Source organism: Ranitomeya imitator, chromosome 2 (assembly GCF_032444005.1).
Source record: "Ranitomeya imitator isolate aRanImi1 chromosome 2, aRanImi1.pri, whole genome shotgun sequence".
NCBI lineage: Eukaryota > Metazoa > Chordata > Amphibia > Anura > Dendrobatidae > Ranitomeya > Ranitomeya imitator.
Genome location: NC_091283.1, coordinates 697,005,736 through 697,025,245, shown reverse-complemented (window position 1 = coordinate 697,025,245; position 19,510 = coordinate 697,005,736). Strand labels below are relative to the sequence as shown.

Sequence of the window (19,510 nt, the reverse complement as noted above, 5' to 3'; positions counted from 1 at the left end):
CCGGCTCAGGGGCCCACCCGGGGATTCACACGTTTCACGGTAGGCTAGTCCAACCAAGGTCATATCAGTCTATAGGCACAACAGTGTGAAGAAGCAAAGAGAACTTCTTACGTCTTCCTCAGTTACTAATGACTAAAAGAAGCCTTTCCTTGTGCAATTCGAATGTCATTGAATGTCAAGAATCAAAATTAAATATTGACTTTCAATATCATTACCTGAAATAATCCAGTTATAATAATACTCTTTACCCAGATTGTGGTTACCTTGCCGTTCTGTTAGGTTGGAATCACACATAGTGCAAGCAGCAAACATCCAAGGCGGCGCCTGCCTAGAGCTGCTTCCTAAATGTCGCAGCGGTTTTCCACTGCATCTTAAGAAATGAATTACGAATTGCTCACTTAATGTTAATGGCCATGTGATTTCAGCAAAACCGTCTGTACATCCCCAATAGGCAATCCTTTATACAGCAACTTCTAATGATGCAGCAGAAGGCAGATACCACATTTAGGATTGGTACAAAGCACGTGCCAAGTGCTACCCGGGATCCTAGCCTCACCTTTCTGATTAATTAGGAGATTGTATAAGGTCAGAATAACATGGCTGTTTTCTGCCAGAGAAACATGTGTACGGGTTGTGTGTGGTATTGCTGCTTTATAGGAGTGAGTGAGGCTGAAATACCACACACAACCTGTGAACAGCTGTGGCACTGTCTTTGGAAGATAAAGGCCTAGATGTTTGTTTCATCCTCTACAACCCTTTTATCTAGGTGCTAAATACAGCTTCTGACAGCTGCCGTGAAAGCTACCTGCACACCGGTTCTTCATTTCCACCTTCTTTCAACACATGGAAAGTGAGTACAAATTGAGTGCTGATAACGACCGTTTTGTTTGTGGACCGGAGACCTTGGGCAGCTGGAAGAGCCATCAGTGGCTGTAGAAGACACTGAAAAAATGATACATTTCTGGAGTTATTTAAGCAACAAATCAAATATTATACAAGCATCAGTGAAGCAATCATTTCATACACAACTTGTCTGCCTTTACTAAAGGGTATGTGCACATGTTAAATATTTGGTGCAAACATTTCTGCAACATTTCTGTATCTCTTGGGCAGGAAAAACGCAGAAACAAAAACGTGCATATTTGTAGTGCTTCTATTTTGCTTCTGATGCAGATTTTCCCCACTCATTAGAAAGGGAGAAATCTGCTACAAAAAATCTGAAAGAATTGACACACTTCAGATCTATATCTGGAAGTCACAAATAAGCAACAAGTGCATGACACTTCAGGATTCTCACTTAAGGTACCTTCACACATAACGATATCGTTAACGATATCGTTGCTTTTTGTGACGTAGCAACGATATCGTTAAGGAAATCGTTCTGTGTGACAGCGACCAACGATCAGGCCCCTGCTGGGAGATCGTTGGTCGCTGAGGAAAGTCCAGAACTTTATTTGGTCGCTGGACTCCCTGCAGACATCGCTGGATCGGCGTGTGTGACACCGATCCAGCGATGTCTTCACTGGTAACCAGGGTAAACATCGGGTTACTAAGCGCAGGGCCGCGCTTAGTAACCCGATGTTTACCCTGGTTACCAGCGTAAAAGTAAAAAAAACAAACACTACATACTTACCTACCGCTGCCTGTCCCCGGCGCTGTGCTTCTCTGCACTCCACCTAAACTGGCTGTGAGCGTCGGTCAGCCGGAAAGCAGAGCGGTGACGTCACCGCTCTGCTTTCCGGCCGCTGTGCTCACAGCCAGTGCAGGAGGAGTGCAGAGAAGCACAGCGTCGGGGACAGACAGCGGTAGGTAAGTATGTAGTGTTTGTTTTTTTTACTTTTACGCTGGTAACCAGGGTAAACATCGGGTTACTAAGCGTGGCCCTGCGCTTAGTAACCCGATGTTTACCCTGGTTACCCGGGGACTTCGGGATCGTTGGTCGCTGGAGAACTGTCTGTGTGACAGCTCTCCAGCGACCAAACAGCGACGCTGCAGCGATCGACATCGTTGTCGGTATCACTGCAGCGTCGCTGAGTGTGAAGGTACCTTTACTTTGCTGGCATCAGGAAACCTTTTCAATTTTGTGACAAATCTGCAATAAAAACGCAGCAAAGACGCAATGTGTGCACACAGCCAAAGTGTCTCAGAAAACTGTTCCTAAATGAAGCTGGCCTTTTTAGTATCAGAAACCCCGATAATTCTGGAGGAAGCTGCTTCACAGAAATGCAGTATTTATGGCTGACCATGTAATACAGGTAAGGGCTAGGACAATGTGAAAATCACACAGCTCTCTAGCTCAAAAAGGAAGGACCAGGTGGAAGCATTTCCCATAAATAATGTCCATATGGTCACTGTCATCTCCATCCACAAGCTTCTTCATGATTCAAATTCCCAAAGCTGCAAATGGAGAAGCAAATCCATAGAAATAATTCCACTATTAACAATTACATCATGCCCTGACATGTACACTATGATATTATGATATACTACACATAAAAATCGAGCTTCAATTGAGCTGCATGCACTGTCTGCTCTTTGTATATAGGACCGAGCTGTCTCAGTGGTCTGGGACAAAACTGATCTGTTTCTTCCCAAAAGGAAGTCTGTAGAAAGTGCCAGGGTGAGTTTGATACAGGAAAGAAATATATCTTGGTACCGTGTTAGCCAGTGGATAGAAAAATATTTAGAATTGAGAGTCCTCAGTGGTTGATACCTTTTAATGGCTAACTGAAAAGATGGTAACAAATTGCAAGCTTTCGAGACTACACAGGTCTCTTCACCAGGGTGAGTTTGATAATAAAACTAGGAGGAAAAAGTCAGCGCAATAGGGTTTTATTCTAAGGAGATAAAGGTGTTTAAGGTCATATTAACCTGATTTAGTTGTATATACAGAACATTTCCATCACTTATACATTCAGCTGCTGAAGGTCCAACAGGTCTCCAGAAGCAGGGGTTGTGGATAATCTGCGCTGCTGGTATCCCATATAATAAATCCAAATCCAGACAGAAAGTACATGCGTTTTTTTCTTTATTTAGTCAAGAGTTTCGAAGTTCTATAGACTTCTTCATCAGGACAAGAAATGCATCAATGCATCTTATTTAGATACAGGAAAGATATATATCTTGGTACCGTGTTAGCCAGTAGATAGAAAAATATTTAGAATTGAGAGTCCTCAGTGGTTGATACCTTTTAATGGCTAACTGAAAAGATGGTAACAAATTGCAAGCTTTTGAGACTACACAGGTCTCTTCATCAGGCAAAGACTAAAAGAAATTCTGAAGAATCACATATTTATGCACAACATAGCACAGAAAAAAAACCATGGATAAGACAGGTGACATGAGGCAGAATTACCATGAGTGATAAACAGTTATGTCCATAAATATTGGACCAGTTCTTAGATAAGCAATGTTTTATTGTCCTCTGATTGGGGTCTGGTTCTGTTGTGATGACCCCACATGGTCTGAGGGGCAAGTTCCTTAGTTGATGTAAAAAGACATAAATCCATGCGACACATTCATTCCTGCACTAAGACTGTCAAAAGTCGTCATCAGTTTATATTCAGTTAACATTATTTATATTCGAAAGCTTGCAATTTGTTACCATCTTTTCAGTTAGCCATTAAAAGGTATCAACCACTGAGGACTCTCAATTCTAAATATTTTGCATCTTATTTAGGGTGAGATTGATGTAGCAGCTTCAATCCAAGCATTAAGAAGCAATAGCCAAGATACGTTAGCACCTGCCATGGACCTTTTTACACCTTCTAGTCTATCTACTGAATTTTTGTACACATCCTTCTGAACTAAATTATACTAAATAGAAATTGGAGCCAGCTTCAGGTTCCAAACTTCAAGCATTCTCCAAGAGTCTTCTGATGAAAAGTCATGGCTTATCACAACAGATTTTACACTTTGCAATGCAAAGGTTGAAATCCACAGTGAATCCACATGTAACCTAACCCAAACTTACAGATAAGGGGCGACTTAAGATAGAGGATAGTGGGCGGCAATGGAATAAATGTGAAGAGCCTCACAATATAATGTCTTACCTTATTGCAGTAATCCGAGACATAAAGCAAAGTTACGGGCTCCAGAAGATGATTGTTTACAGTTATCAAAGCTTCATCATACTTCAGTTCAATAACTACGACAGAAGAGGTTAACAAGGTCAGGACTTCTGCACAACCTGACGGCATTCATGTCAACAAAACAGTTGTCAGTTGTCAATGCATTTATAAATTTCCAAGCACAATAACAGAGGGATGGCTGCAGAATTGGGGAATACAAGTATTTAGCAAAACAGCCATGTTGGGAGAGTTGACAGGTCCTATTTAAGTGGGACAATCTACAAACAACTTTCATAAATATATAGTGTTATGCAAGTATTGCAAAACTTATCAGTAATAATAACAGATTTGAATTACGATGCTGAACAGAGATGGCCGGATCAATACGCAGAGGATTGGTTGACTGGAATTTCCTGAAATCTGCAGTTTGATATAATTTTTGAACAATATCAATTTGGGAGGAACGGCAGAAACAAAAATATAATAATTCTGGAAAAAATATATATAGATATATGTATACATACACACACAGTATCTCACAAAAGTGAGTATACCCCTCACATTTTTGTAAATATTTTATTATATCTTGTCATGGGAGAACACTGCAGATATGACATAGTTATGAGTTATTTAGAGGGCATACCAAATGTACAGTGTTGTACGAACAGTACACTGACTACTTTACATTGTATCAAAGTGTCATATCTTCAGTGAGGTCCCATGAAAAGATATAATAAAATATTTACAAAAATGTGAGGGATGTATTCACTTTTGTGGGATACTGTATATATCACTTTTTTCCAAAATTGTTCTGAAATTGAAATTGAAATTGTTCTGAAATTCTTGGGCATGGAATGGGAATATTAGCAGGAAAATCTGTGTTCCATAATTGGGGAAGCTTTTGCACAGTGGACGGTTGCCAACCTCATGTATGCCCAGGTGAGGACTATGCGCAGAGTCAACACTTCTCCATGTGTTCAGCTTCTGCACAGAGCAGGTAAGAAAAGGAAAAATTGTTTTAAAGGGAACCTGTCACCTAAATTTGGCGGGACCAGTTTTGGGTCATATGGGCGGAGTTTTCAGGTGTTTGATTCACCCTTTCCTTACCCGCTGGCTGCATGCTGGCCGAAATATTGGATTGAAGTTCATTCTCTGTCCTCCGCAGTACACGCCTGCGCAAAGCAAGATTACCTTGCGCAGGCGTGTACTACGGAGGACAGAAAATTAACTTCAATCCAATATTTCGGCCAGCATGCAGCCAGCGGGTAAGGAAAGGGTGAATCAAACACCTGAAAACTCCGCCCATATGACCCAAAACTGGTCCCGCCAAATTCAGGTGACAGGTTCCCTTTAAAATTATTAAAGCAAAATTAAATGAAATCTGACAAAAAATTCATATATTAACAGGGAAATATGAGTTCCCTAATTGGTGAAGCTTCTGCAATGTGGACGGTTGCCACAGGCCCGCATGTATGAACAGGTGAATACTTCCTAAAGAGTTGATACTTCTCAGTGTATGCAGCCCCAAATTCTTTTAATTCCATAAGGTCAATTATCTTTCCCAAAATTAACAATTTGACAAATAACCGAGGTAGCAGCACCACCATTTACACTATGCTGTATTTAACATGATGGACAAAATGGCTTATTGGCCGGTGTAAGAACCGATGCACATCAGCAAGGTCCAGCAGATACCCTGAGCCCTGATACCATGGATTTCTGGGTCAATAAATTGGAGCAGTGGCAAGGGCTGGCCCAGTTTGCTATGGACCTGCTATCATGTCCATCCTCCAGAGTAATGTAAGAGAAGGTGATAAGAGGGTGGATTTGTCACTCCAAAAGAGCCTAGGTTATCTGCTACTAGTGTGAAAAACCTAAGATTTGTCAAAATTAAGAAGAAAAAAAACTCCCCCAAAAAGAGCAATTTTGATGAAAAATGTATTAATGTTTATTCATGATCTTTAAAGACATATAGAAAAGGAGAATGTGTACAAATAATAGCTATGGTATCTTAGTTATATATCCCAATGGAACAAATATAACAGTTTGGCTCCCAAGCAAATATAAAAGAACTCAATGCCATAGAGTAAAAACAGTGCAGATGTCATATATAAGATAAATATGGTAGACTAACGCCCTGTAATACTTTTTAGAATGTTTTAATATAGATAACTGGGCACTAATATAAATAACTCAGTATTAATGTAATACATTACATCATTTTACAGATATCTAAAGTAGTAGCACCACCTAGAGTATAGGATTGAAATTACATATAAACCAATCATGACTATACATTTCTATAGTTCATACTGAAAAAATGGTGAATTAGTTTCCAGGTAATCCACATACAAAAAAAAGTCAATCTATAGCCAGAGAAAAGATTAGTATCTGCAAGAATTGAGTCAAAATTTAGTTGTGCTAATGTGAGTACTGAAAGCTTTAAATGTAAGTACACATACCAAACAATGCTAAGCATAAAAGTTAATTCATGTTAATTAGCAAAAATGGAGGCAAAAGACAGTTTGGAAGGATATATAAACACAAAAGTAAGTTTACCACTGAACCCTTTAACGTGCGTTTCTTCCAATTGTCCACTGTGTTTCATAGTGCTAGACTGGACTGTTGATGCTGGGAAATGTACTCTCATGATGTTGTACTTTCAAGAATCAAATTTGAAACGTGCCACTGTTTTGTCTCCAGAAATAGGGGGATAATTATTGGATAGCTTCATAAAAAGCCTTTACAATTGCCTAATGATTTTGTGATTAGCAAACTAGTTGCAAACCTCAAACAAAATGTTTACTTCATGTTGAGGAGCCATTGCTTCTTCACACTGAAAACATTACAGTACACCTCTTTTGTGTCCCAATAAGAGGGATGATTTTTGGACTACTTATGAAAATGATATCGCTTAGGCCGGGTTCACATTTGCGTCTGTGTGCTCAGTGTACGATCCGCATGCGTCACGCGTACATATCTTTAACATTGTATACACAGTGACATGTTTTTGCATGCGTTAGCTTGTAGATGCATACGCATGCATTGTTTGGAGGTGTGCGGCGGGGTCCGGCGAACGCAACATGTTGTATTTTTTGAGGCGACAAATATTTCTCAATCGTCCGCATGCATACGATTGTGGATGATTGTGTAATAAAAAACACATTACTGTCTATGGGAACGCATTGTTACGCAAGGACATGCATACGCTTGCGTTCGATATGCATGCGTACTTCTGACTAATTTTGCCTTAGAAATGATGTAGTCACCTGAAAATTGCCAGCTGTATAAAAAGGGGTCTGGAGACTGGAAGAGTCCATTACTCTCAAGACTCGATGTGGCCACAGGACATTGGATGAAGGCAGAAGACTCTGGATGTAAGTATAGAAGCTTTGAAAATGTCTGTCTGTCTCTCACTGCATTCTGTACTTTTTTTTTCTGTTGCTTATAGACTGTTTGATGCTGCCATCCCGATACCGCTGTCTTGGACCCAGTGCTACCATCTTGGACCCAGTGCTGCCGCCCATATGTAAGTATAGAAGATGTGAAAATGTCTTTCTGTCTTTGCACTCTGTACTCCATACAGATTTTTTTTCCATTTCTTCTAGATTAGGTGCTGCTGGCTTGGTCCCAGTGCTGCCGTCTTGCTCCCAGTGCTGCCGCCTTGTTCCCAGTGCTGCCGTCCATATGTAAGTATAGAAGATGTGAAAATGTCTTTCTGTCTTTGCATTCTGTACTCCGTTCAGATTTTTTTTCCATCCCTTGTAGATTAGGCGCTGCTGTCTTTGTCCCAGTGCTGCCATCTTGGTCCCAGTGCTGGAAATGATTCTTCCCAGGGTCGTCGGCCTCAAGTTGCTGAGGAGGAAAGACGGGTGTAAGTATCCTTTATTAGGCTGCCGTCACACTAGCAGTATTTGGTCAGTATTTTACATCAGTATTTGTAGCCAAAACCAGGAGTGGAACAAATAGAGGAAAAGTATAATAGAAACATATGCACCACTTCTGCATTTATCACCCACTCCTGGTTTTGGCTTACAAATACTGATGTAAAATACTGACCAAATACTGCTAGTGTGACAGCAGCCTTAGAGGTTTTATTGAATTTGTTGTCAGTTTTACTAACAAATTATTTTTTTGTATTTCATCTATAGGTTCCACAACGTGACATAGATAATGACCTACTGATTCATGCTGTACAAGAGCGATTAGCGTTGTGGGACCCCCATGATCGGTATCATTCCGACTCAGTCTTGATCTGACGACTCTGGGATGAAGTGGCCAGATCACTGATGTATGATTGGGACCATCACGGCCGCCATCAGGACATTACTGCCCTGACTGGCGTATGGGGCCCGGTGGACAGAGGGGGCCCGCATCGGGCCCCGTCTCATCTGCCCATCCGGCCTGGGCCCCAGCGGCAGGCTTCTGATAGTACACTGAACCTACATCTGAGACGCAGGTTCAGTGTCCTCTGTTGCCTTGCGGGCCCTTCTGGGGCATGTTATGAACTGGTGATTCAGAACCACAATGGACCTGGTGAATACGAGCACAGAAAATGACCTGATAGTTGCTAATCACATAGGACGAGCTCTGAGACGTGGGAACTCTGCTGACCGCAATCCCTAATCCTATCACACCACACTAGAGGTAGCCGTGGAGCGCTCCTGACCAGACCTAGGCGCCTCGGGCACAGCCTGAGAAACTAGCTAGCCCTGAAGATAGAAAAATAAGCCTACCTTGCCTCAGAGAAATTCCCCAAAGGAAAAGGCAGCCCCCCACATATAATGACTGTGAGTAAAGATGAAAATACAAACACAGAGATGAAATAGATTTTAGCAAAGTGAGGCCCGACTTACTGAATAGACCGAGGATAGGAAAGATAGCTTTGCGGTCAGCACAAAAACCTACAAACAACCACGCAGAGGGCGCAAAAAGACCCTCCGCACCGACTAACGGTACGGAGGTGCTTCCTCTGCGTCCCAGAGCTTCCAGCAAGCAAGACAAACCAATATAGCAAGCTGGACAGAAAAAATAGCAAACAAAAGTAACACAAGCAGAACTTAGCTTATGCAGGGCAGACAGGCCACAAGAACGATCCAGGAGAGAGCAAGACCAATACTGGAACATTGACTGGAGGCCAGGAACAAAGAACTAGGTGGAGTTAAATAGAGCAGCACCTAACGACTTAACCTCGTCACCTGAGGAAGGAAACTCAGAAGCCGCAGCCCCACTCACATCCACCAAAGGAAGCTCATGGACAGAACCAGTCGAAGTACCACTCATGACCACAGGAGGGAGCTCGACCACAGAATTCACAACAGGGGCAACAGTTACAGCCACCAGCCAATCGGAGGCTGGCAGCTGACGTCAGCGAGCACATCGCCGGCGTATGACGTCATCGTCATTTGCCGGCGAGTCCGCGCTGAAATGCCCGGGATGGATGTCGGCGCTGGACAGCAGCCAGGTAAGGTGTTTTTTTTTTTTACTGAATGCGGCAAGGCTTGGGCATGATAAAGACAGGAGGGAAGGATGGGGGACACAGGGGCAAGAAAGAAATTAACACAGGGGGCAGGAATGAAAAACACAGGGGGCAGGAATGGAAACACCACAGGGAGGCAGGAATGGAAACACTGGGGGCAGGAATGGAAACACTACAGGGGGGCAGGAATGGAAACACTGGGGGCAGGAATGAAAACACTGATGGCAGGAATGGAAACACCACAGGGGGCAGGAATAGAAACACCACAGGGGGCAGGAATGGAAACACCACTGGGGGCAGGAATGGAAACACTACAGGGGGGCAGGAATTAAAATAACAGGGAGCAGGAATGGAAACACCACAGGGGGCAGGAATAGAAACAACACAGGGGGCAGGAATGGAAACACCACTGGGGGCAGGAATGGAAACACTACAGGGGGGCAGGAATGAAAATAACAGGGGGCAGGAATGAAATCAGGGAGGCAGGAATGGAAACACTGGGGGCAGGAATGGAAATGGAGTGCCCCCAGACGCAGGGCCGCTGGTTACTCGGTACCGGTCCTCTTTGGCTCAGTTCTGGGGTTGTCACGGTGGCTGGACCCGGTCCGTGACCCTGCTAAGGGGCGTCCAATGAAAGGTGACGGTGCGTGGTGCAAGGTGTGAGGAATAACGAGGACACAGGGTTGCAGTCTCTTTACCTTTTACTGAAGGTTTCAGGATCCTCAATCCAGAGCACTGTCAACAGGGCTGTCTGAGACCGGCCGGTCCGAAGGCACATCCAGAGTTCCCTTTGCAGGTGGAAATCAGTGCCTACCACTAGCGCCTGTGTATTGTAGTTCTTCCCTGTTGGGCATTCGGGATAGTCCTCACAACTTCTGTTCTCGTTCTTTCTAGATCTTTCTCTCTCCGTCCCCCAGGTTTGTTATGGCTAGGACGCACCTTTATGACAGGTAGGCCTGGAGTTATTCTGGGACCCTAGAGACGCCCCTCTCCCACGATTGCCTCCTATGTCCTTCTTAGGTGATGTAAGGTAGACAGCCAACCTGTAATTAACTGTCCTGCCGCTGTTTGAAGTAATGCGTGGAGACTAGTGTTGAGCATTCCGATACCGCAAGTATCGGGTATCGGCCGATATTTGCGGTATCGGAATTCCGATACCGAGATCCGATATTTTTGTGATATCGGGTATCGGTATTGAATCAATAGGGATGTGGAAAATAAAGAATTAAAATAAAAAATATTGATATGCTCACCTCTCCGGCGGCCCCTGGACTTCACGCTGCTATCCGGGAGGCTTCTTTGTTTAAAAAGCGCGCCTTTCGGACCTGTGAATGACGTCCCGGCTTCTGATTGGTCGCGTGCCGCCCATGTGACCGGCACGCGACCAATCAGAGGCCGCGACGTCATTCGCAGGTCCTCAATTCCTAGAATTAGCAGTTTTGTGAATGAGAATGACGTCGCGGCTTCTGATTGGCCGCGTGCCGCCCATGTGACCGGCACGCGGCCAATCAGAAGCCGCGACGTCATTCTCATTCACAAAACTGCTAATTCTAGGAATTGAGGACCTGCGAATGACGTCGCGGCCTCTGACTGGTCGCGTGCCGGTCACATGGGCGGCACGCGACCAATCAGAAGCCGGTACGTCATTCACAGGTCAGAAAGGCGCGCTTTTTAAACAAAGAAGCCTCCCGGATAGCAGCGTGAAGTCCAGGGGCCGCCGGAGAGGTGAGCATATCAATATTTTTTATTTTAATTCTTTATTTTACACATCCCTATGGATCCCAGGGCCTGAAGGAGAGTTTCCTCTCCTTCAGACCCTGGGAACCATGAGAATACCTTCCGATACTTGATGTCCCATTGACTTGTATTGGTATCGGATATCGGTATCGGCGATATCCGATATTTTTCGGGTATCGGCCGATACTATCTGATACCGATACTTTCAAGTATCGGACGGTATCGCTCAACACTAGTGGAGACTGTTACTTCCTCGGTGCTCCGGCCACCGGCTACGCGCCTCAGTAGGATGTTGCCGATCTCGGGGCACGACTCCTGCTGGCTCTCCTTTTTACTTGTTCTCTTTTCTCACTGTCCACAATATCCTTCGCTTCGTGTCCTTTCTTTAGATACCGCTGCAAGGTAGTGCAGGCGCGGTTCCGTAACAATCTGTCCTTTCGGCTAGGTACCTGCCAGATTCCCAGTTCTGACAGGTCCTCCCTGGAGCTCTCCCAGGCTGCGTTCTGTCCAACTTCCTATCCAACTCCTAGTTTTACCAGTGTGAGGAGTGACCTAATAAATAGTGCCATTTGCTCCCCCTAGTGGCCGGAGTGTGAAGTGTAATGTGTGCTGTGATACCTGGTCAGATGAATTCCTTTAGTGCAATCAGACATAACATCACCCTCCTAAGCGGCAGAGCGACATTACTGCAACGACCAGGTCTCTGGGGCGCTGCAGAAACACCACAGGGGGCAGGAATGGAAACACTGGGGGCAGGAATGGAAACACTACAGGGGGGCAGGAATGAAAATAACAGGGGGCAGGAATGAAAACACTGGGAGCAGGAATGAAATCAGGGGGGCAGGAATGGGAACACTGGGGGCAGGAATGGAAACACCACAGGGGACAGGAATGGAAACACTGGGGGCAGGAATGGAAACACGGGTCGGGAATGGAAGCACCACAGGGGGCAGGAATGAAAACAACAGGGGCAGGAATGAAATCAAGGGGCAGGAATGGAAACACTGGGGGCAGGAATGAAAACACTGGGGGCAGGAAGGGAAACACTGGGGGCATGAATGGAAACACTGGGGGCAGGAATGGAAACACTGGGGGCAGGAATGAAAACACTGGGGGCAGGAAGGGAAACACTGGGGGCAGGAATGGAAACACTACAGGGGGGCAGGAATGAAAATAACAGGGAGCAGGAATGAAAATACTGGGAGCAGGAATGAAATCAGGGGGGCAGGAATGGGAACACTGGGGGCAGGAATGGAAACACCACAGGGGACAGGAATGGAAACACTGGGGGCAGGAATGGAAACACTGGGGTCGGGAATGGAAACACCACAGGGGGCAGGAATGAAAACAACAGGGGCAGGAATGAAATCAAGGGGCAGGAATGGAAACACTGGGGGCAGGAATGAAAACACTGGGGGCAGGAAGGGAAACACTGGGGGCATGAATGGAAACACTTGGGGCAGGAATGGAAACACCACAGGGGGCAGGAATGGAAACACCACAGAGGGCAGGAATGGAAACACTGGGGGCAGGAATGAAAACACTGGGGGCAGGAATGAAAACACTGGGGGCAGGAAGGGAAACACTGGGGGCAGGAATGGAAACACCACAGGGGCAGGAATGAAAACACCACAGGGGGCAGGAATGAAAACACTGGGGGCAGGAATGAAATCAAGGGGGCAGGAATGAAAACACTGAGGGCAGAAATGGAAACACTGGGGGTAGGAATGGAAACACTGGGGGCAGGAATGGAAACACCACAGGGGGCAGGAATGAAAACATCAGGGAGCAGGAATGGAAACACCACAGGGGGGCAGGAATTGAAACACCACAGGGAGCAGGAATGGAAACACCACAGGGGGCAGAAATGAAAACACTGGGGGCAGGAATAAAATCAAGGGGGCAGGAATGGAAACACTGGGGGCAGAAATGGAAACACCACAGGGGGCAGGAATGAAAACACCACAGGGGGTAGGAATGAAAACAACAGGGGCAGGAATGAAATCAGGGGGCAGGAATTGAAACACTGGGGGCAGGAATGGAAACACTGGGGCAGGAATGAAAACACTGGGGGCAGGAATGAAAACACTGGGGGCAGGAAGGGAAACACCACAGGGGGCAGGAAGGGAAACACCACAGGGGGCAGGAATGAAAACAATGAGGACAGGAATGGAAACACTGGGGGCAGGAATGAAAACACTGAGGACAGGAATGGAAACACTGGGGGCAGGAATGGAAACACCACAGGGGGCAGGAATGGAAACACTGGAGGCAGGAATGGAAACACTGGGGGGCAGGAATGGAAACACTGGGGCAGGAATGACACTGGGGGCAGGAAGGGAAACACTGGGGGCAGGAAGGGAAACACCACAGGGGGCAGGAATGAAAACAATGAGGACAGGAATGGAAACACTGGGGGCAGGAATGAAAACACTGAGGACAGGAATGGAAACACTGGGGGCAGGAATGGAAACACCACAGGGGGCAGGAATGGAAGCACCACTGGTGGCAGGAATGGAAACACCACTGGGGGCAGGAAAGGAAACACCACTGGGGGCAGGAATGGAAACACCACTGGGGGCAGAAAAGGAAACACTGGGGGCAGGAATGAAAACATCACAGGGGGCAGGAATGAAAACATCACAGGGGGCAGGAATGAAAACACCACAGGGGGGCAGGAATGAAAACACTTGGGGCAGGAATGGAAACACCACAGGCGGCAGGAATGAAAACACTGGGGGCAGGAATGAAAACACTGGGGGCAGGAATGGAAACACCACAGGGGGGCAGGAATGAAAACAACACAGGGGACAGAATGTGTGACATGGGGCAAAATGTGGGACACAGGGGGCAGGTATGGAAACTACACGGGGGGGGGCAGAATGTGTGACAGTTGGCAGGCTGTGAGACACGGGCAGAATTTGTGAAAGGGGGCAGGATGTGAGACACAGGGGGCAGAATTTGTGACACAGGGGGCAGAATGTGAGACGGGGCAGAATGTGAGACACGGGGCAGGATGTGAGGCAGGGGGCAGGATGTGAGACGGGGCAGGATGTGAGACAGGGAGGCAGAATGTGAAACGGGGCAGAATGTGAGACACAGGGGCAGAATGTGAGACACGGGGTCAGGATGTGAGACAGGATGGAGACAGATGGGGCAGGATGGAGGCAAATGGGGAAGGATCATGGTGCAGAATCATGGGGCAGGATGGATACGATGGAGACAGATGGGGTGGCAGGATAATGTGACAGATGGTTCAGGATCATGGGGCAAGATGGGGAGATCATATGGGGCAGAATGGATACTCATGAGGGCAGGATGGGAGAACATACGGCTGGAGCCAGGTATGAGATATACGGGGCCAGGATGTGGATACTATTACCATAGGGGCTAATTAAGGGATATTATTACTGCAGTGATGTATTTATTTTATTTTTTGAGGATACTGTTTTAAATGGGGGGCGGTCCTGTTACTGAGCAGAGCGACAGTAGGTCGCCTTTTTTTCTTCATCTGGTGAAGTATAGAAGTCGGGAAAAAATTAAGCAATGTGTTCTGCAAGCGGAGCTCTAGATAACTATGTTATTTCCTGCAGAGACGAGCGCTGGCTGTAAGAAGTGATGGCGGTCTGTGCTGGAAGAAGATGGAAAGAGGCTGAAGGACTTCATCAAGAGACGTCACTGGGGAGTTAGTGTATTACCTGTACACAGACACTGCATACTAAGTACAGATCTCCTGTGTATAATGGCACTTATGGTGATAGTATTGTGTTTTTTTTAATTAATGATCAGTATTGCAGTATTCAGTCACTATGCGGTGGTAATATGTTGTCCGGCCAAGGTGTGGTGGTATTTGTCCCTTGCATGTGCTATTATTTGGTCACTGTGGTGGTAATATGTGGTCTGGTCATGGTGTGGTGTTAATTGTCCCTTGTATGTGTATTATTGGTCACCATGTGGTGGTAATATTTGATCTGGACATTGTGTCCGGTATTTGTTTCTTGTATGTGGTATTATAGGTCACTATGTGGTATGTTGTGAATTCCGCTCTTGGGCTCCCTCCGGTGGTTGTAAGTGGCACTTTTGTGAGTTCTGCTCTTGGGCTCCCTCTTGTGGTTTCTAGTGGTATGGCTGCTCCTTGGAGTTAGCTGTCATCAGCCTCCACTTATTGTCCGCTATTTAAGTCTGGCTCTTTATTCAGCCTGTGCCACTTGTCAATGTTCCTAGCTGGATTCACATCTCTGCTTGGATTCTCCTGGTTTCCTGACCAGTTCTGCAAAGATAAGTTCTGGCTTTGTTCATTTCAGTCCACATGTTGTGGACTTATTGTTCTGTGCATTCTATATTTGTCCAGTTGTCAGTACGGATTTTTTCTGTTAGCTGGAAGCTCTGGGAAGCAGATTTACCCTCCACACCTTTAGTCAGGTGTGGAGATTTTGTAAACTCTGTGTGGATTGTTTTGTAGTTTTTATACTGACCGCACAGTATCCTTTCCTGTCCTATCTATCAAGCTAGACGGGCCTCCTATGCTAAAATCTGATTTCATTTCTGCGTATTGTGAGGCAGTGACCGGTGTCATATGCGAGGGTCGCTATGTATCCCCCAGGATGTGCTTAGAAGCATATTAGATCCGCTGAAGTGCCCTGTGCTCACAGCAGGTTGCCTGTGAGACACAGGGAAGAATAAAAGTGAGTGTGAACTGGGTCAAGTTATTTGTCCCAGAAATTATTCAGGAAAACCCGGTATGGGCTTTTATTTTGAAACGGACTGCAGGATGGTAGTGGGGCCGGTCCGTTTCCTCCAGTCCAGATCTTATAGTGGCCCATGGCCATAGAATCTGGAGGATAGAAAAAAAAAACCTGCAAGAGAGTTTGGGTGTGTCAGTCTGGTCTGGGAGTCAGACCTAGCAGGAGGCTCATGAGGAGCTCTTTCCGTGTGGAGCAACACGGGCCAGGCAGAGACTAAAAAGCCTGACACCCCAGCATACACAGTGGTGTAATACGTCCACGGCAACGGATTGTGGACCGACTTTACTTTTCCCAGCTGCATACTGAAGGACTTGTTGCTTATGTGTTTGGTTTGTGAGTATGCTACAAAATAAACAAGACTTTGTTTGAACTTTATATGGATCACTGCCTATTCACTGCACAGCAAGGACATCGCTGCATCACATATGGTTGGAGAATGCGGAGCAGTGTGAATTAAGGCATACCCTAATGCCATTTGCATGTCTGTTATTAAGCCTGCTACATTGCAACTCAGGCCTACAGACAAAATGGAGGAGATCCTGAGGCAGCTGGTCCTCACACAGCAACAACAGCAACAAACTAATAACCTGTTGCTGCAGCAAATTACAGCCCTGCGTGAGGCACCTCCAGCACCGACCCCGGAACGTCGCGATGCCCGAGACAAGGTCCGCTCCGCTTTGAGGAAATTGAGTCCGGAAGATGATGTGGAAGCTTTCCTCACCGTCTATGAGCGCACAGCAGAAAGGGAGAATCTGCCAGCAGCACAGTGGGCTGAAGTTGTGGCTCCGTTCCTGAGGGGTGATGCGCTAAAGGCCTACTTTGACCTCAGTCGGGAGGATGCCCAGGACTATTCCAAGCTAAAAGGTGAGATCCTTGCCCGACTGGGGGTTAATACTTATGTGAGAGCTCAACGGGTGTTTTCTTGGACTTTTGTGGAAGCCCAGCCTGCCCGGTCTCAGATTTTTGACTTATTGCAGCTTGTGAAACGGTGGCTCCAACCTGAGACTTTAACCACAAGTCAGATAGTGGAGAGGGTGGTGGTCGACCGAGTGGTGAGGGCTCTGCCAGCAGCCATACAGCGTTGGGTGGGTCAAGGGGACCCGGGTACCCTAGACCAGGTTGTAGGTCTGATAGAGCGATATAAGGCCACCCAGGACTTTATACGGGACACTGCCCCACTTCGGCTGTCACGTAAGGCTCCGCCAGCTCAGGAGTCTGAGAAAAGTCCACGACCCTCCACTGGGACAAAACCAGACCGAGTCCGTGCTGAGGGGTTGTCTCGGAAAGAGAGTGACCACAGACCTGTGTCCCCTAAACTGGCTCCAAGGTTACCTCGTGCCACAGTCATTACGTGTTGGCGGTGCCAAGAACCTGGACATGTTGTTGCTAATTGCCCCCTAACAAAGGAACCCATGGACTGCGGGTATACCCGCCGCATGTCTATGTATGCCCAGCCAGTCTGCATTGCCACTACAGACCCTGCCGGTACCGAACCTCAGCTGTGCAGAGTGCTCGTTAACGGGTACCAGACAGATGCTCTCTTGGACTCGGGGAGCTTGGTGACCCTGGTACACGGGTCCCTGGTTGCTGAGGACAGTCCTAATGGACGAAAGGTGGGGGTAGTGTGCATACATGGGGACCTCCGAGAGTACCAGACTGCGGAGGTCACATTCTCCACCCCATGTGGAGATATAAAACATGTGGTGGGAGTGGTAAAGACTCTTCCGTATGGGACTGTGATAGGTAGAGACTTGCCGTTGTTCTGGTCCCTCTGGGAGACCAGAGTTAACCCTCGCAAGGTAAAAAGCATTCCGGGTGCAGAACCCGAAGATCCCGAGTCAGGGACACCTGCCGTAGGGGTCGCCACGATAGGGACAGTGTGTAATCCCGATAGGTTTCCCCTAGAGGTGTTGGCAGGAGAAGTGGAAGAGAATCCACCAATTCCTGAGCTGGAGGTGTCACCTGGTAAGTTTGGGACTGCCCAGCTCCAGGATCCCACTCTGACCCGGGCAAGGGAAAGAGTAATCGAGGTGAATGGGGTGGCACAACAACCTGGTGCAGAAAAGGAGTTTCCCCGGATGATGATCAACCAGGAGTTACTGTACAGGGTTGATAAAATCCGGGATGAGGTGGTGGAACAACTGGTAGTGCCCCAACCCTATCGTCGGGCGGTGCTCGACATGGTTCACACTCACATGTTGGGGGGGCACTTGGGGGCCAAAAAGACGTTAGAGCGCATATTACAGAGGTTTTTTTGGCCTGGTGTCTATGCTGAGGTTACAAAGTACTGTGACACATGTCCTGAGTGTCAACTAACCTCACCCACCACGAACTACTGGAGTCCATTAGTGCCTCTGCCCATCATAGAAGTACCCTTTGAGCGGATAGCGATGGATCTGGTAGGACCAATAGTAAAATCCGCCCGGGACCATCAGCACATATTAGTAGTCGTAGACTACGCCACCCGGTATCCAGAGGCGATACCGCTCCGGCACACTTCGGCTAAACTAATAGCCCGTGAACTGTTTGCCATGTTTTGTCGCCTTGGGCTTCCCAAGGAGATCCTTACAGATCAGGGAACCCCTTTTATGTCTAAAGTGACTAGGGAGCTATGTAAATTGCTCCAAATTAAACAGTTGCGTACGTCAGTGTACCATCCACAAACCGATAAGTTAGTCGAGAGGTTTAATAAGACCCTCAAGGCCATGCTCAAAAAGGTGGTCGCCAAGGATGGGAAGGATTGGGATATGTTATTGCCATATTTAATGTTCGCCATACACGAGATACCGCAGGCGTCCACAGGGTTCTCCCCATTTGAGCTATTGTATGGCAGGCACCCAAGGGGACTGCTGGATGTAGCCAAAGAGACGTGGGAACAGGAGCCCACTCCACATAAGAGTGTTATCGAGTATGTGGCAAGTATGCAGGATCGGATTGCAGTCGTGCAACCCATAGTAAAGGAGCATGTGTTGGATGCGCAGGCCGCTCAGAGCCGTACATATAATAAAAGGCCACGGTCAGGACCTTTAAAGAAGGAGACCGGGTGTTGGTGCTAGTACCCACCCCAGAGAGTAAACTCATGGCCAAGTGGCAAGGGCCTTATGAGATACGGGGGAAGGTGGGGGAAGTGAATTACAAAGTGTACCAACCCGGGAAAAGAAAACCCGAGCAGTTGTACCATGTAAACCTGCTAAAGGCCTGGAAGGACCGAGAATGTTTGGTCACAGATGCAACTACGGTCATACAATCGGAGGTCCCTCTGGCCCTGGCAAAGGACACAGCCGGCTGTGAGGTAAAAGTCAATGATGCCCTCACAAAACAGCAGCGGCGGGAGGCTCGAGCTTTGGTACAGCAGAATATGGATGTGTTCTCAGAGCTGCCGGGGCGAACCTCGGTGATTCAGCATGATATTGTCACTGAGCCCCAGGTAAAGGTGCGGATGAAACCATACCGAGTGCCAGAGGCCCGAAGGCAAGCCA

The 19,510-nt window shown here is 46.9% G+C and overlaps 1 protein-coding gene across 2 annotated transcripts in view; it reads right to left on the bottom strand.

Annotated features, from left to right (window-relative positions):
• Positions 1 to 19,510, bottom strand: part of LOC138665532 (heparan-alpha-glucosaminide N-acetyltransferase-like) — a 1,558,440-nt gene that overhangs the window by 1,519,774 nt on the left and 19,156 nt on the right. For both annotated transcript variants that reach the window (XM_069753108.1, XM_069753109.1), the window contains exons 2-3: positions 4,053 to 4,147; positions 806 to 942 (exon numbers count right to left, since the gene is read on the bottom strand). In XM_069753108.1, the coding sequence (XP_069609209.1) occupies positions 806 to 942; positions 4,053 to 4,147 (232 nt within the window). The remainder of the gene's footprint in view (positions 1 to 805; positions 943 to 4,052; positions 4,148 to 19,510) is intronic.